Source organism: Brassica napus, chromosome C6 (genome assembly GCF_020379485.1).
Source record: "Brassica napus cultivar Da-Ae chromosome C6, Da-Ae, whole genome shotgun sequence".
NCBI classification, from domain to species: Eukaryota; Viridiplantae; Streptophyta; class Magnoliopsida; order Brassicales; family Brassicaceae; genus Brassica; species Brassica napus.
Window position 1 is genome coordinate 20,779,672 of NC_063449.1, and position 12,366 is coordinate 20,792,037.

General features: G+C 40.4%; 1 protein-coding gene across 1 annotated transcript; it reads left to right on the plus strand.

The window, feature by feature from the left end:
• The first annotated feature begins 3,119 nt into the window (after positions 1-3,119).
• On the plus strand, positions 3,120-10,131 carry LOC125588786. The gene is made up of 5 exons (XM_048760593.1): positions 3,120-3,722; positions 3,807-3,938; positions 4,442-4,968; positions 5,051-5,135; positions 5,217-10,131. Exons 1-5 carry the CDS (start codon positions 3,129-3,131, stop codon positions 5,868-5,870), a joined length of 1,992 nt encoding a protein of 663 aa, XP_048616550.1. The 5' UTR covers positions 3,120-3,128; the 3' UTR covers positions 5,871-10,131.
• Positions 10,132-12,366: the final 2,235 nt, after the last annotated feature.

Genomic DNA, 12,366 nt, shown 5'->3' on the forward strand with positions numbered 1-12,366 from the left:
AGTCTGTGAGTTTATCCATCCAAAATTGGGACTCATAGACCTCTCATGTCACTGATATCTCCTTCATGAAGTGTTCTACTCTTTTTCCTTGACTTGGGTTTTCTCCCAAAGGGTTTTACCTAGTTGAGGTTTTAATGAGGGAACACTTCATGGCTTCCAAGCTTGACTTGTTCCATATGGTCAAGCTTGAGGGAGAGTGTTGACATGAAGCAGAAGTAAGCTGCCAGACTTGAGAATTAAGCAGCCATACTTGAGAATTAAGCTGCCATACTTGAGAATTAAGCTGCCAGACTTGAGAATTAAACTGCCAGACTTATAAGGTTTTATAAAAGTTTTATAAGGCTTTATACGGGTTTTATAAGCTCGATTTTATTGAAGAGAAGAAGAAGAGAGAAGAAGATATTTTATTATATTGTGTACTAAGGTCACTTGTCTTTAAATACTTGTACCCAGATCCACAATTAAATTAAGGAAACTATTCTCTCATTCTCTCTCTCATATCTTGAGATCTACTTTCTCTCTCTCTATGTTCTTTATGTTTTTTATTCTCCATAAATAAACTCTCACTAATTCTCTCGTTCTAACAACATTGATCAGTATTCCATAAAAATCTGTTGCAGTCACAGAACATGCTACTAAAATATATTTTGAAAACCTATCTTGGGAAATTCCTTAAGAGCTAGTAGTAACAAGTTCTTGATCTCATAAGCAAAAAGAAGATCTTTTGTTAGGCGGAGGCGACACAATCATTGTTTTGTTTGGAGAGAGATTTTGCTGTCATAGTAAGTTTCAAGGAGTCTGAACTTAACAGAGGAGTTGTTAAGCTCTGCAACACGGGTCATTGCAGTTGACCTCGAAATCTGGGGGTTACCACACTGACACTCTTCTCTCAGGTGTCCAGAAAGGATGACTACCATATATGGTGCTGATTCATCGGACAATACAAATATGAATCACAAAGGGCATCTATATGATTGCTGCTAAAGATATCTATCCAGCAGTAAATCCTTTAGATATAGGTCAAATATCTTATCAGAGACAGAGAAAGATTGATCATGTGTTTCCTAGTACTGTATTTGCTCTTTTACTAACTAAACTAAGAGGAACCGTGTTTCACAAGTTAAAGATGGCTGGTTGTCTCTTTTTAAAATATTAAATTAAACAAAATAAAAGTCACAAGTGTAAAAATATATTGATTACATAAAAGACTTCTTCACTGGAAATGAGAAGGACAACAGAAATTTCCCCACAAACTTCACAACACCAAAAATATAAACCGCTATTACACGGCCATGAATAGTCTGACGATTTTAAAGTTGAGGTCTACTCTTGGAACAAACTACCCATCATCCATCATGCTCGGCTCTATGCTCCGTTTTATACTCGTCCTCAATTAATTTTAGGAAAAATTGGCAAATTGGGCAAATTGCAAGTTTGATATTAGGGAGTTGGGCGACCTCGAGTTTAAATTAGAAGATTGGACGAATCGCCTTTTCCAGACTTGTGAAATGTCGACAGAGGGCGCGCGCGGTTCTTGATATTACGACCGTGCCACCTCTTGATTTTTTATTTAAAAATCAAAAAAAGACCTAATAAAAGAATGAAAAAGAAGGAAATTAGAAAAACCAAAACATCCCTTATATCAAAATATACCAGAACCACCTCTAAACAGCTGCAATTGAGAACCAAACATAAGAAGAATCCCACATAAGAACCACTCTCGACTGTACCCAGATCGACATGGTATCCCCCTCCAGCGTAACGCCCTCGAGGAGGGTGACTCGTAGTCAATGCGCCAGTGATAGAGAAGCAAATCCCAAGAAAATTCCCCGACTAGGCAAAACTGCGTCTCGTTATGCAGGTATCTCCTTTCGCTAAGCTTCGCTGTGAAATTCTTTGGAAAAAGTTTTTAAAAATAAAGCGTTGGGTAAATGTCTGGATTTGGTCATTGTATTTCAGTATCTAGCACGGAGTCCGAACTAGAGGAACCTGCATCCACCGACCAAGAAGAAGCTGCATCCACCGAGCCGGAATTTATTGTCACCACGCCGACTTTCCCGGAAAGACTGTTCGCACGTAATTGCTATCCTGGCAAACCTCGACTGAACATCTATTCAAAGGCGAGTATCATTGGATCGTTAGTGAAGTTGCTAAGAGGCTCCCCTGAAATGAATTGTCTGCTAGGAAGTCAGTTTGGAGCTCTGTTCCACTTACCTGTATCGCGCTGCTCAAACTCTGCGAAACTTGTACATTCTCTCCTCAGCCGTCAGCTGGTTACGATGCGCCTATATGAGCTCTGGTTCTTGTTTGCAGACAAGCCACTACGCTTTTCTCTGCGTGAGTTCGGAGACATCACGGGGCTGAAATGCGAGCCTGAAAGGGAAAAAGTTGGAAACGGGTCAGAATCTATCGATGCCACACCTGGACGTATGTGGAAAGAGTTGTTTGAAACTGAAGATGAAGACGTGACTGTACCAGATGTTCTTCGTATGCTTGAACAGCCTAGTCTTCCTGAGTGGAAGCGGTTGCCACTAGCTCTCATTGCGCTTGTAGATGGGCTCCTGGTTTGTGGTCACAAACTTCTTCGTGTGACGCCTGCTTACGTCGAGATGCTGGAAGACACCAGATCATTTCTTCAATATCCATGGGGGAGAGAGGCATTCGTCAGCACTCTGTCTAGATTGAGACCACCTCAACCTTCTGATCCTTCTAAAATGGATAAATCCCTTTCGGTCATGCGCCTTCGTTTGAAACAGCAGTCAACAGCGTGTTATGGGTTCCCTCTGGCGCTGCAACTTTTTGCTTTTAAAGCTATCCCCTCATTGCTTGAGAAAATTCCCGAACCTAATAAAACCACTTCTTTCTTGCAAGAACCAGAAGGATGCGACTCAACAAATGCACTTCTGAATTTTGAAGACATACTTCTGGTGGAAACCCAAACTGAGGTACAATGCTGTTGTCTATCTTATTTGCAAAACAGAAGTTAAGACGCTCAAACTTTGTGTACTTATGAATGTTTGTGTTCTTTGTTTGAGGTTATTGTTACGTATTCAATCCCAGATGAAGGTGGGGATCCAAAGTGGAAGAAAGAAGTAATCGATCCCCAAATAGATAACTTAGTTCGTCGAATGCGGGAAGGGCACGAGTTCAAAGCAACAGACTTTAGAGGAGGTGATTCATCCCTTCCACCTCTGAAGCCAGCCGAAAAGGCTGAAGGTGTTGGTGTCAAAAAGAAGTGTCAAAAGCCGTCTGGGCGGTTTGGGAAAGCATGTGATGAACCTGGAAGTTCGACTCAGGCGCCTCAGCGTCCTATTCGACCTCGTCGTGGGATATGTAAACAGGCTGAACCAGGAAACTTATCAGATAAGGAGCAAGAGCTGAAAGAGTGGATACGAGTTGAACTGAAAACGCAGTTGGGTAAATTGCGGAACGAGATTTTTGACTGGTTGCATCATGATAGGGGAGGCTCGTTCACGGTTCCGCAAAACACAGCAGCCGGTAAAACAAACAGAGACAACAGTCACGCTGACCCTACCGGCATGGAAGGTCCAAAGAAGCGACGTCCGTTCAGTGGTGATGGTAATGATGAAGCTGAAATATTTTGGTCTGATAGTAAGAAACACAAGAAGAACAACGGCGATGGGTTTAGCGACGATGAGACGATGAGAATGCATGATAATCATTGTGATGGCCGTACGCCAAATGCTCGCTTCTGGGAAAAGGTAATCAAACTGCTCCTACAATTTTTAATGATAAACAATGCCTGAATCCCGGTCTAACTTTTTTGAGGAAAATTCAACGTGTAGGTAGATTCAATGGCGGGCGAAGGCCCCTCTTTCTCGAAGTCGGCAAACATTCCAGAAGTCGATGTTTCAACGCCGATTGGACCAGAAATTGTATCAAAGCCAGCAAAACCGACTCTCCCGGAACCGTTGGAGGTAAATAGATTATAACAATGAATTTATAGGCTCTAGATATATTATGTTTTGCTGTTCAGCTTGGTTTGGCCAGGTATTCAGCGTAGATTATCAGTTGTTCGTTTTAGTTAGTGAGGTGTACAGGAATACTGATTTGTTTGGTCAGGTATTCAGGTTATTTAGTTAAGGTATTCAGGTTAATTTTTGAGGTGTACAGGAATACTGATTTGTTTGGTCTGGTATTCTGGTTAATAGTTCAGGTATTCATGTTAATTTATGAGGTTTACAGGAATACTCATTTGTTTGGTCTGGTATTCAGGTTAATTTAAGAGGTGTTCAGCTTAAGTAGTCAGGTATACTGATCTGTTTGATAGTTTTCAGGTGAGAGATCAGAGGTATTCATATTAGTTAGTCAAGTGTTCAGATAATTTTGCCAGGTGTACAGATTATGTTGATTAGGTATTTTAATGTTAAACTACATCTGAATCGAAGTATTTGAATGAGCTATATCTGAACGTTGTCAGGGCGAGGGGGGAGATGAGTCTCCAATATCAGGGCTAAATTTGTTAGCAGAAGAGGTTGAAAAGGGGACACGGAGTGACAATGTCTATAAAGATCCACAGGAGAACACTTGTAGGATGCTTACCGTTTGGTCTCATCCTGAATCTTACGTCCTTCCGCCGGAGGAACAAGGTGGTAAAGCGTCACCGACAAATTCTGAAGATTACAAGACACCGCCAGAGGATGATCCGATGACTGAATGTCGCACACCAGACGTTGGGAATTCGAAGCTGAGTCGATATCTGACTAGGTCATTAAAAAAAGCAGAGCTAGAAGGGAAATGTATTCCAATAAGCTCAACCAAAAAAGATGACCTCCAGACGAAGCGTATTCCGAGACGTTCAACAAAGATTGGAGGAGTGTACACCCCAGACAAGAGATTGAAGAAGCTTTTCCAAAGCTGCAAGAAACCCAAATATACGCCCTTAGCAGACTTGGAGAAAGCGCAGTTTCAAGAGTTTCAGTCAATTCTCCGCGAGAAACCGGCACAGTAAGTTGTTTGGATATACTGTATAAATTTCTTGGACTGTCAAATGTTTAATATTGACTTTTGGTTTGTTCTCAAATTTCAGGGAATTCGAAATTGTTATTGGGATCCATGTCTCAAATAAGTTCTTCCTGTCGTTGGCGCGGCCAACAAATTGGGTCAGTACCGAGGTATTCCATTCATCAGAACTTAATCCGTTTTATTCAAGTGGTTTGTACATATTTTTCTAATGGTTTGTACATATTTTTCAGCACATTTCTGTGCTAATTAGTATGCTAGTAAGGCGACATGGACGCAATTATCTGAGTCGGAGGTGCAGATTTGTAGACTACTTCAGTATTGCGGGCATCATATCAAAGTTCGCAGAGTTCGAGAAGGCCTCAGATAAATTGGGATTCAACTGGGGAGGGCTTGTCAGTTTCAGTTTCACCGGAAAAACGCCGCGTCGGAATGACAAGAAGGTGTTGTTGGTTGATGTGGACAGGGTGTACGCCCCAATGATGTGGGGAAAAGATCATTGGGTTGGTCTTGTGATCAACTTGACATGCAGACAAGTGGAGATTTTGGACTGCAACATTCCCCTTAATGAGTCCGATAATGAGGTGAACAAGCACATGGCTTATCTTCTACGCGCATTGCCTCATGTCTTAGCTGCGTTTTCGCCTCCTTCCGATAGTAGTCATCCTGAAGAAGACCAAGCATTTTCATGGGTGCGTCCAGACAATATTTACTTCAACGAAAGGTCTGGCGACTGTGGACCATGCGCGGTCAAATTTCTGGAAATGCATGCAGCGGGATACTCCTATGAGGATATGGGGCAGATCGATGACAAAAAGGTGGACATATTCCGTCAGAAATACGCGATGGATACCTATGAAGAATTTATTGGAAACGCAAAAGTTTAAAACGATGGTTGAAGACGTGTATATTGCCTGCTTCATTTCGTTTGTTAAACCGAATTGTTAACGGTTATTGTATCTTTTCATTCATCCAGACACTATAATTCAAACAGATCAGTTTATCTTTGAAGGTTTTATATCGTATTTCTTATATATTTAGGGTTTAGGGTTTAGGGTTTAGTGTTTAGGGTTTAGGGTTGCATGTTTAGGGTTTAGGGTTATTAGAGTATAATATCCATGCAAGATCTCACCATAGTGTGTTAGTTATTTGTTTCAAAGGAAAACAATTTCAGAAGTAGTTGGTGTTTTTACTGTTTCATTTAATAAGTATTAGTGTAAAATTTAAAAATTGATTGCAATAACTATCTCTCTGAGTGTGTTAGGTACAAAATGTGGGAGGGGAGAATAACTTTCCTAGTAACTCATAAGACTCCTTTGTTTATTTCTTTATTCTATATATACATATTCAATGCTTCTGATAAACATCTCCAACAGAACTCAATAGTATGGCATCTCTAAACATCCCCAATCTTCCAGAAGAAATTTTGTGTAAAATAATAGAGATGGTGGGAGCGGATTCATTCTACTATCTTGGTGGTATTTTGCGGGCTGGGAAACGCGGTTATGCACTTGTCCACGAACCCTCCGTCTTAAGGAAGTGTAATGTTCAGCCAATGGTCACCTTTGCAACATGTCAAATCTGCACTGGTGGTCAGTTTCGAGAGTTTTTCATCAAGTGCGTAACAGCTGGCAACACAAACGCTATCTACTATGAAGGGCTCTATGCAGCACTGATCGTAGGTCCTGAGAAATGTATTAGAATATTGCAACCAAATGTCCCAAATCATGATTTATCAACTTTAGCAGTCGGCATTTTCAACGTGTGTATTGGCAATGACAAGGAAGCCAGTAAACTGTTTCAGCAGTTCGAAGCTAATCACTATGACCTTCGCTCGGATGCGATAGTTGGACTGGGAGCTGATCTAGAGTGGCGATTGATATCATTTGGAGCGCCATACATGAACAGATATGGTGCATCTTTCAAATTTCCGGATGATGAGGTAATCAAGTCACCAAGCTGCCTTTATGGCCATGATTACACAGTCGATTTTGAAGGTTCTTGTAAAAACTGCAGGCTATTTTGGATATGCTGCAACATTTCTCACATCCTCTAGGACTTTATTTATGTTATCCTCGATGTTATCTGTTTTCTATCGTATAGCTTAAGTATTCGTAGACCTTAAGTATTCGTATACCTTAAGTATTCGTCAATGTTATCTGTTTTCTCTCGTAGACCTAAAGTATTCGTCAATGTTATATGTTTTCTCTCGTATACCTTCAGTATTAGTATACCTTCAGTATCTGTATACCGTTTAATCAATGAAAAGTGAGTAAAGATAAATATTAATGGAATTATGAATAGAGATGTCAATTGGGCTGTCCATGTCCAATGGGTATGTCCTTTGGACAAAGCAGTTTATTGGACATTAATCTTAAGTCCAAATTGTACCTAGTCCAAATTGTCCAAACACAAAAAAAGACCATTCCAAAACAGACCCTTCCAAATAGAACCATAAACCATTCCAAATTGGACGTCCATGTCCACATGGTTTTAGCCCATCTAATTTGGACTTAATAGGTTTCAGTCCATTTGACATCCCTAGTTATGAATGTTAAGTAATAAAAGTGAGTAATTAATGGAATTATTCGTAGACCTTAAGTATTCGAATACCGTCAGTGTACGTAGACCTTAAGTATTCGAATACCGTCAGTATACGTAGACCGTGAGTATTCGTATACCGTCAGTATTTGAATACCGTTAGTATTCGTATACCGTCAATATTCGAATACCGTCAGTATTTGTACACCGTCAGTATTCGTATACCGTCAGTATTCGTATACCGTCAGTATTCGAATACCGTTAGTATTCGTATACCGTCAGTATTCGTATAATTAGCAATTCCTAATTTTACTAATATTAAACATGCATAAAAAGACAGCAATAATAAACAGAAATCATAAATTTTATTATATAATATAATAAAGAGTTCAAAAAAAAAAGAGATCAACATAATTACAAAAAACAATAAAATTCAAAATATTTAATAATATTAAAAGAGGAGGAGGTTCCTAGTCGGAGTCGGAGGTGCTGGAGTCGGTGCCGGAGCTGTCTGGGTAGTTGTCCATCCTGAACTGCCCAGAACCCAATGTGTCGTCGGTCCAGTCGGAAGCGTCGTCATCCACGTCCGTGTCCATCTGCATCCACTCCCAGTAGTCACCTTCTTCATCGTCCTTTAACCCCGTCTCTTCTTCGCCGGGGTATCCATAACCCTCATCCTCCGGGTCACCTTTTCTCTCCGCCTTGCGAGCACGTTTGCTACTGCGGTGATCGGGGCTTGTGCGGCGGCGTTTGCGAGGGCTGGATGGAGGTGTTTCCTTTAACCCCTCCTCGACTTCCTCCGCCTCCTCGAACAGGGCCTCGAGTGTGGCGAACTCCTCAGTTTCCAGACCGTCGCGGATCTCTTCCTTCAAACCGGCCTTGGCCAACAGGATCAACTGCTGCTCGGTGCGTTCGCCGACTATAGGCAAACTGTAAAAGAATCGTTTGTATTTTGCGACGGTCATTTTGCCCTGGCTGATATCAGACACCATTTTTGGAATGAAAGAGTTTTGCAGAGAAAGAGGTTTGCAGAGAATGTGTTTAGAAAGATGAAAAAGATATTAAATGACAACAGAGTAGTATATATATTACGAAAATAATTAATTAATTTTTTGGTAACAGACGCGGCGTTCCATTACTACTCCTCGGTTTAAACCATGCGAATTAAATCGTTGCGACTCCTCGGTAGAATTAAATCTCCGACTGATTAGACCATATGAAATGAAGTAGGAAACTTTCTTGTCGTAGACAGAGTTCACTTAAATTTATTGGCGTGTTAAAACCATAAGTGTACGCGTGTTCGTACACCAACGAAGAGAGAGATGAGAATACCTTAAGTTCATACATTCATTAGTACAAATATGTATAAAGAAGATGTCTTTTCCGTGTCAGAAGGTTGCCCTAATTTCAAACTACGTTATGAAGCTTACGTAACCGAGGGGTATAATGATGACTTCGTACACCCTAACCGAGGGTGTATAATGATGACTTTTGTACACATTATGAAACTACATTAATTCAAATGGGTTTGCTTCTTAATTGGATATGGATAGGCCCATTATGAGATAAACAGTTAAAATTTGATAGAAGAGTACAAATTAACCTTAATATAAAATTACATAACAGAGTACAAATTAACCTTAGAATCCCTTAACCTTAACATAAAGAGTACAAATTTGATAGAAGAGTACGAAAATTACATAATAGATCCGACAAATGCTAAGATCAGCGATCCACCATAATTAATTGCTTAAGCTCTTTGATCTCCTCACGCATTTGCGCAAGTTCAAATTGCAGCTCACGGCGGAGCGACACCTCCTCAGCATACTGACTTCTCAAGCAATCCAGCTCTTCCTCGAGGGCGGTAAGGCAGTCATGACGGATGTGCAAACCATCGTTCTACAAGAAAATATATTAGATTTGTTAGCTAAAAACAATACCATTTCCGTTAACAATGGAGGCAAATTTAAGTATTGTGAACTCCAATATTACCTTAAAATCTTTGCATACGTAATAGTTTCTTCCTCTGTCATCAGCTTCCACGGTGATAGCTCCACCGCAGATACACTTCGTTGGAATTTTGTAATTGGCATAGACACAATTGCTCACCCAGTCATACTCCCTTTTGTGATGCTTCATCTCTTTATAGTAAGGATCCGTCATTTTGTGGTACTGGTGAGTGTGGTGAAGAGAGATTGTTGAGTGTTGTGAAGAGAGATTGTTGGGTGTTCTGAATTCTACTTAAATAGTGCAAGATTGTAACGGCTATATTTTACTTCAAAAGCATTTCTAACGGTAAGTTGCTTCAAAAGCATTTCTACTTAAATAGTAGAATATAATATTGAGAGGGATATATTCACCATTTTTTTTTTCAAACGTGTTTATTGGTTCATAGAATTTTAGTAGAATCATAAAAAAATGACACATTACAAAAAACCACATCAAGAGTTCATTACTCATCCGATTTATTACATTACAAAATAAAGAGTTACTTGAATATGATCACCAACCCAAGTAAAACTAATATAATAACCATTCCACCAACAAAGTATTCGAAGCCATTGGTTAACCTTGTTCTGTTTTCAGCTAACTCAGACACTATCTTCTCTAGCCTAACCAGCTTCTGCTCAGTCTCATTCTGGAGATCCTTAAACTTGTTAAGTTGTGGGTCATAGTCATTCCAAAAGGTAAGATAATCTACCTTTTCAGACAATTGAAGTGTGTGCGTATCCCTGGCTCTCATCTCCTCCATAACCGCCTCATCCCACCATTTATGAACATGACAGTCTCCATCATTAACATAATCACACGTGTAGTATCTTCTACCTGGATCATTTACAGTGCGAGATGTTGCTAGCTTAGGCCGACCACCACAGTAGCATGTCTGCGGGAATCCAAATTCGACCTCGGGTTGCGGAGGGTACTGAACCGTCGCAGCATAATTGTAATTTAGCTCAGCTTGGTCCCGACGAATAAGATCTTCAACCTCACGGTCTTCTGTGTGGCTGGAGTCATTCCCACCATAGTCCTCTGATTCGGAAGGCTGGCTATAGCTATAATCAAGTCCCATCTTTAGTATAAAAATAGAGTAAAGAGAGAATCGCTAAAAATCTGAAATATAGACGACACAAGCAGTCATACTTAAATAGATTGAGATTGTAACGGCTATATTATTATTGGACCACAATACAACGGCTACATTGTATTTAAATGTCTTTCTAACGGCTAGATTGGCTACACAGATATCGTACACCTCAAGTTATAAACAAGTTACATCAAATCATAAACATGAACACCATATTTAGGAATGACAATAAAACCATACATATCTAATAAATTCAAGAAGAAGCACTGCGTAATCCATATCTCATCAGTTCGCAAAATAGCATTATAGATGTGTTATTAGGAAACACCTAAACAATAACTCCCTTGTCAACAATACATAAAATCTCCTCCATCCATAACCCATCATTGTAGCGGTTCTTTACAAGACTTTTTGTTGTGACCTGAGATATGACATCGACTACATGTGTTTAGTTTCTTCTTCTTCGGCCCCTCCTGAAAAAAACATAACAGCCTTTATTCAGAAAATATCCATGACTACAGTCAGATGAGATTAGGTCGTACCGGTATTTCTCCTGCAAAACGTTTACGCTTGGTCGGTGGACGTCCTGGTGGTCTCTTCGTCTTTGGTGGTAACATGATAAGGTCACTAACCTCCGAAGGTATGAAAAGATCTTGCGGATATGGAACCGGGAGTGTAACACCCTTTGTTGTTTCATTCCATGTCTTTTTTAGATAGGCGTCTGCAACGAACTCTGAGTGCTGCAAGTCCCGAAACATAGCCGCAGCAATGGCATGTCGACATGGTATTCCAACTTTCTGGTCGACATGGTATTCCAACTTTCTGGAATTCAAGACATGTGCAAGACCTTGTTTCCAAATTAACAGAACTCCCGAAGCCGGTTGTTTTTAGATTTACCTCAAATTCAAAAGCAGACAGAGGCATCACAGCGTACGCTCTTGCGTCTTCTAGATTGTTCTCCATCAACTCGTCAACAGCCGGGGGGATCTCACCACTCATTTTCGATATCTTTCGCTGTCTACTCACAAACCAACGACTAATCATGCGTCTGATGAACTCAAATAGCGCCATTATCGGGGAATCGCGCGCAGGAACTAGTGCTTTGTTGAGAGACTCAGCTATATTCGAGCTCATTAGATTGTACCGCTCGCCCTCAAAGTGTGACCTTGTCCAATGTCTAGGATCGATCTTCTCAAGATAATCCCAACAGCGCTTATCTGTAAGTTTGATCTCCGCGTAAAGTCTCTTAAAGTGGGATACCTTGAATACCTCGGCTGCCCTGCCAACCATTTGCTTCTGATTCCTTTTCTTGAATTTTGCGTCGACGTTTCTCTGTAGGTGTACGAGGCAGCACCCATGGTGTGAAAGAGGATACCACTTATCTTTAGCAACACATATTTGATTTGCTCTATCAGACACAATAGATAAATCGGAGCCATCTTCTACGATCTCTGTCAGCTTCTCAAAAAACCAACTCCAAGACTCGTTTGTTTCATTGTCTACAACAGCAAACGCTATAGGGAATACCTGAAAATTGGCATCTTGCCCACTTGCAGTTAGTAAACACCCTTTGTACTTCCCAAACATATGAGTACCATCCACCACAATAACCTTCCGTAGATGCTTCCACCCGTCAATGCAAGCTTTCAGCGCCATGAACGCGTACTTAAACCTTGTCTGACCCTTATCATCTTTTTCAGTTTTGATATTAGTAATGGACCCAGTATTTGCATACTTTACAACATAAAAATATTTCG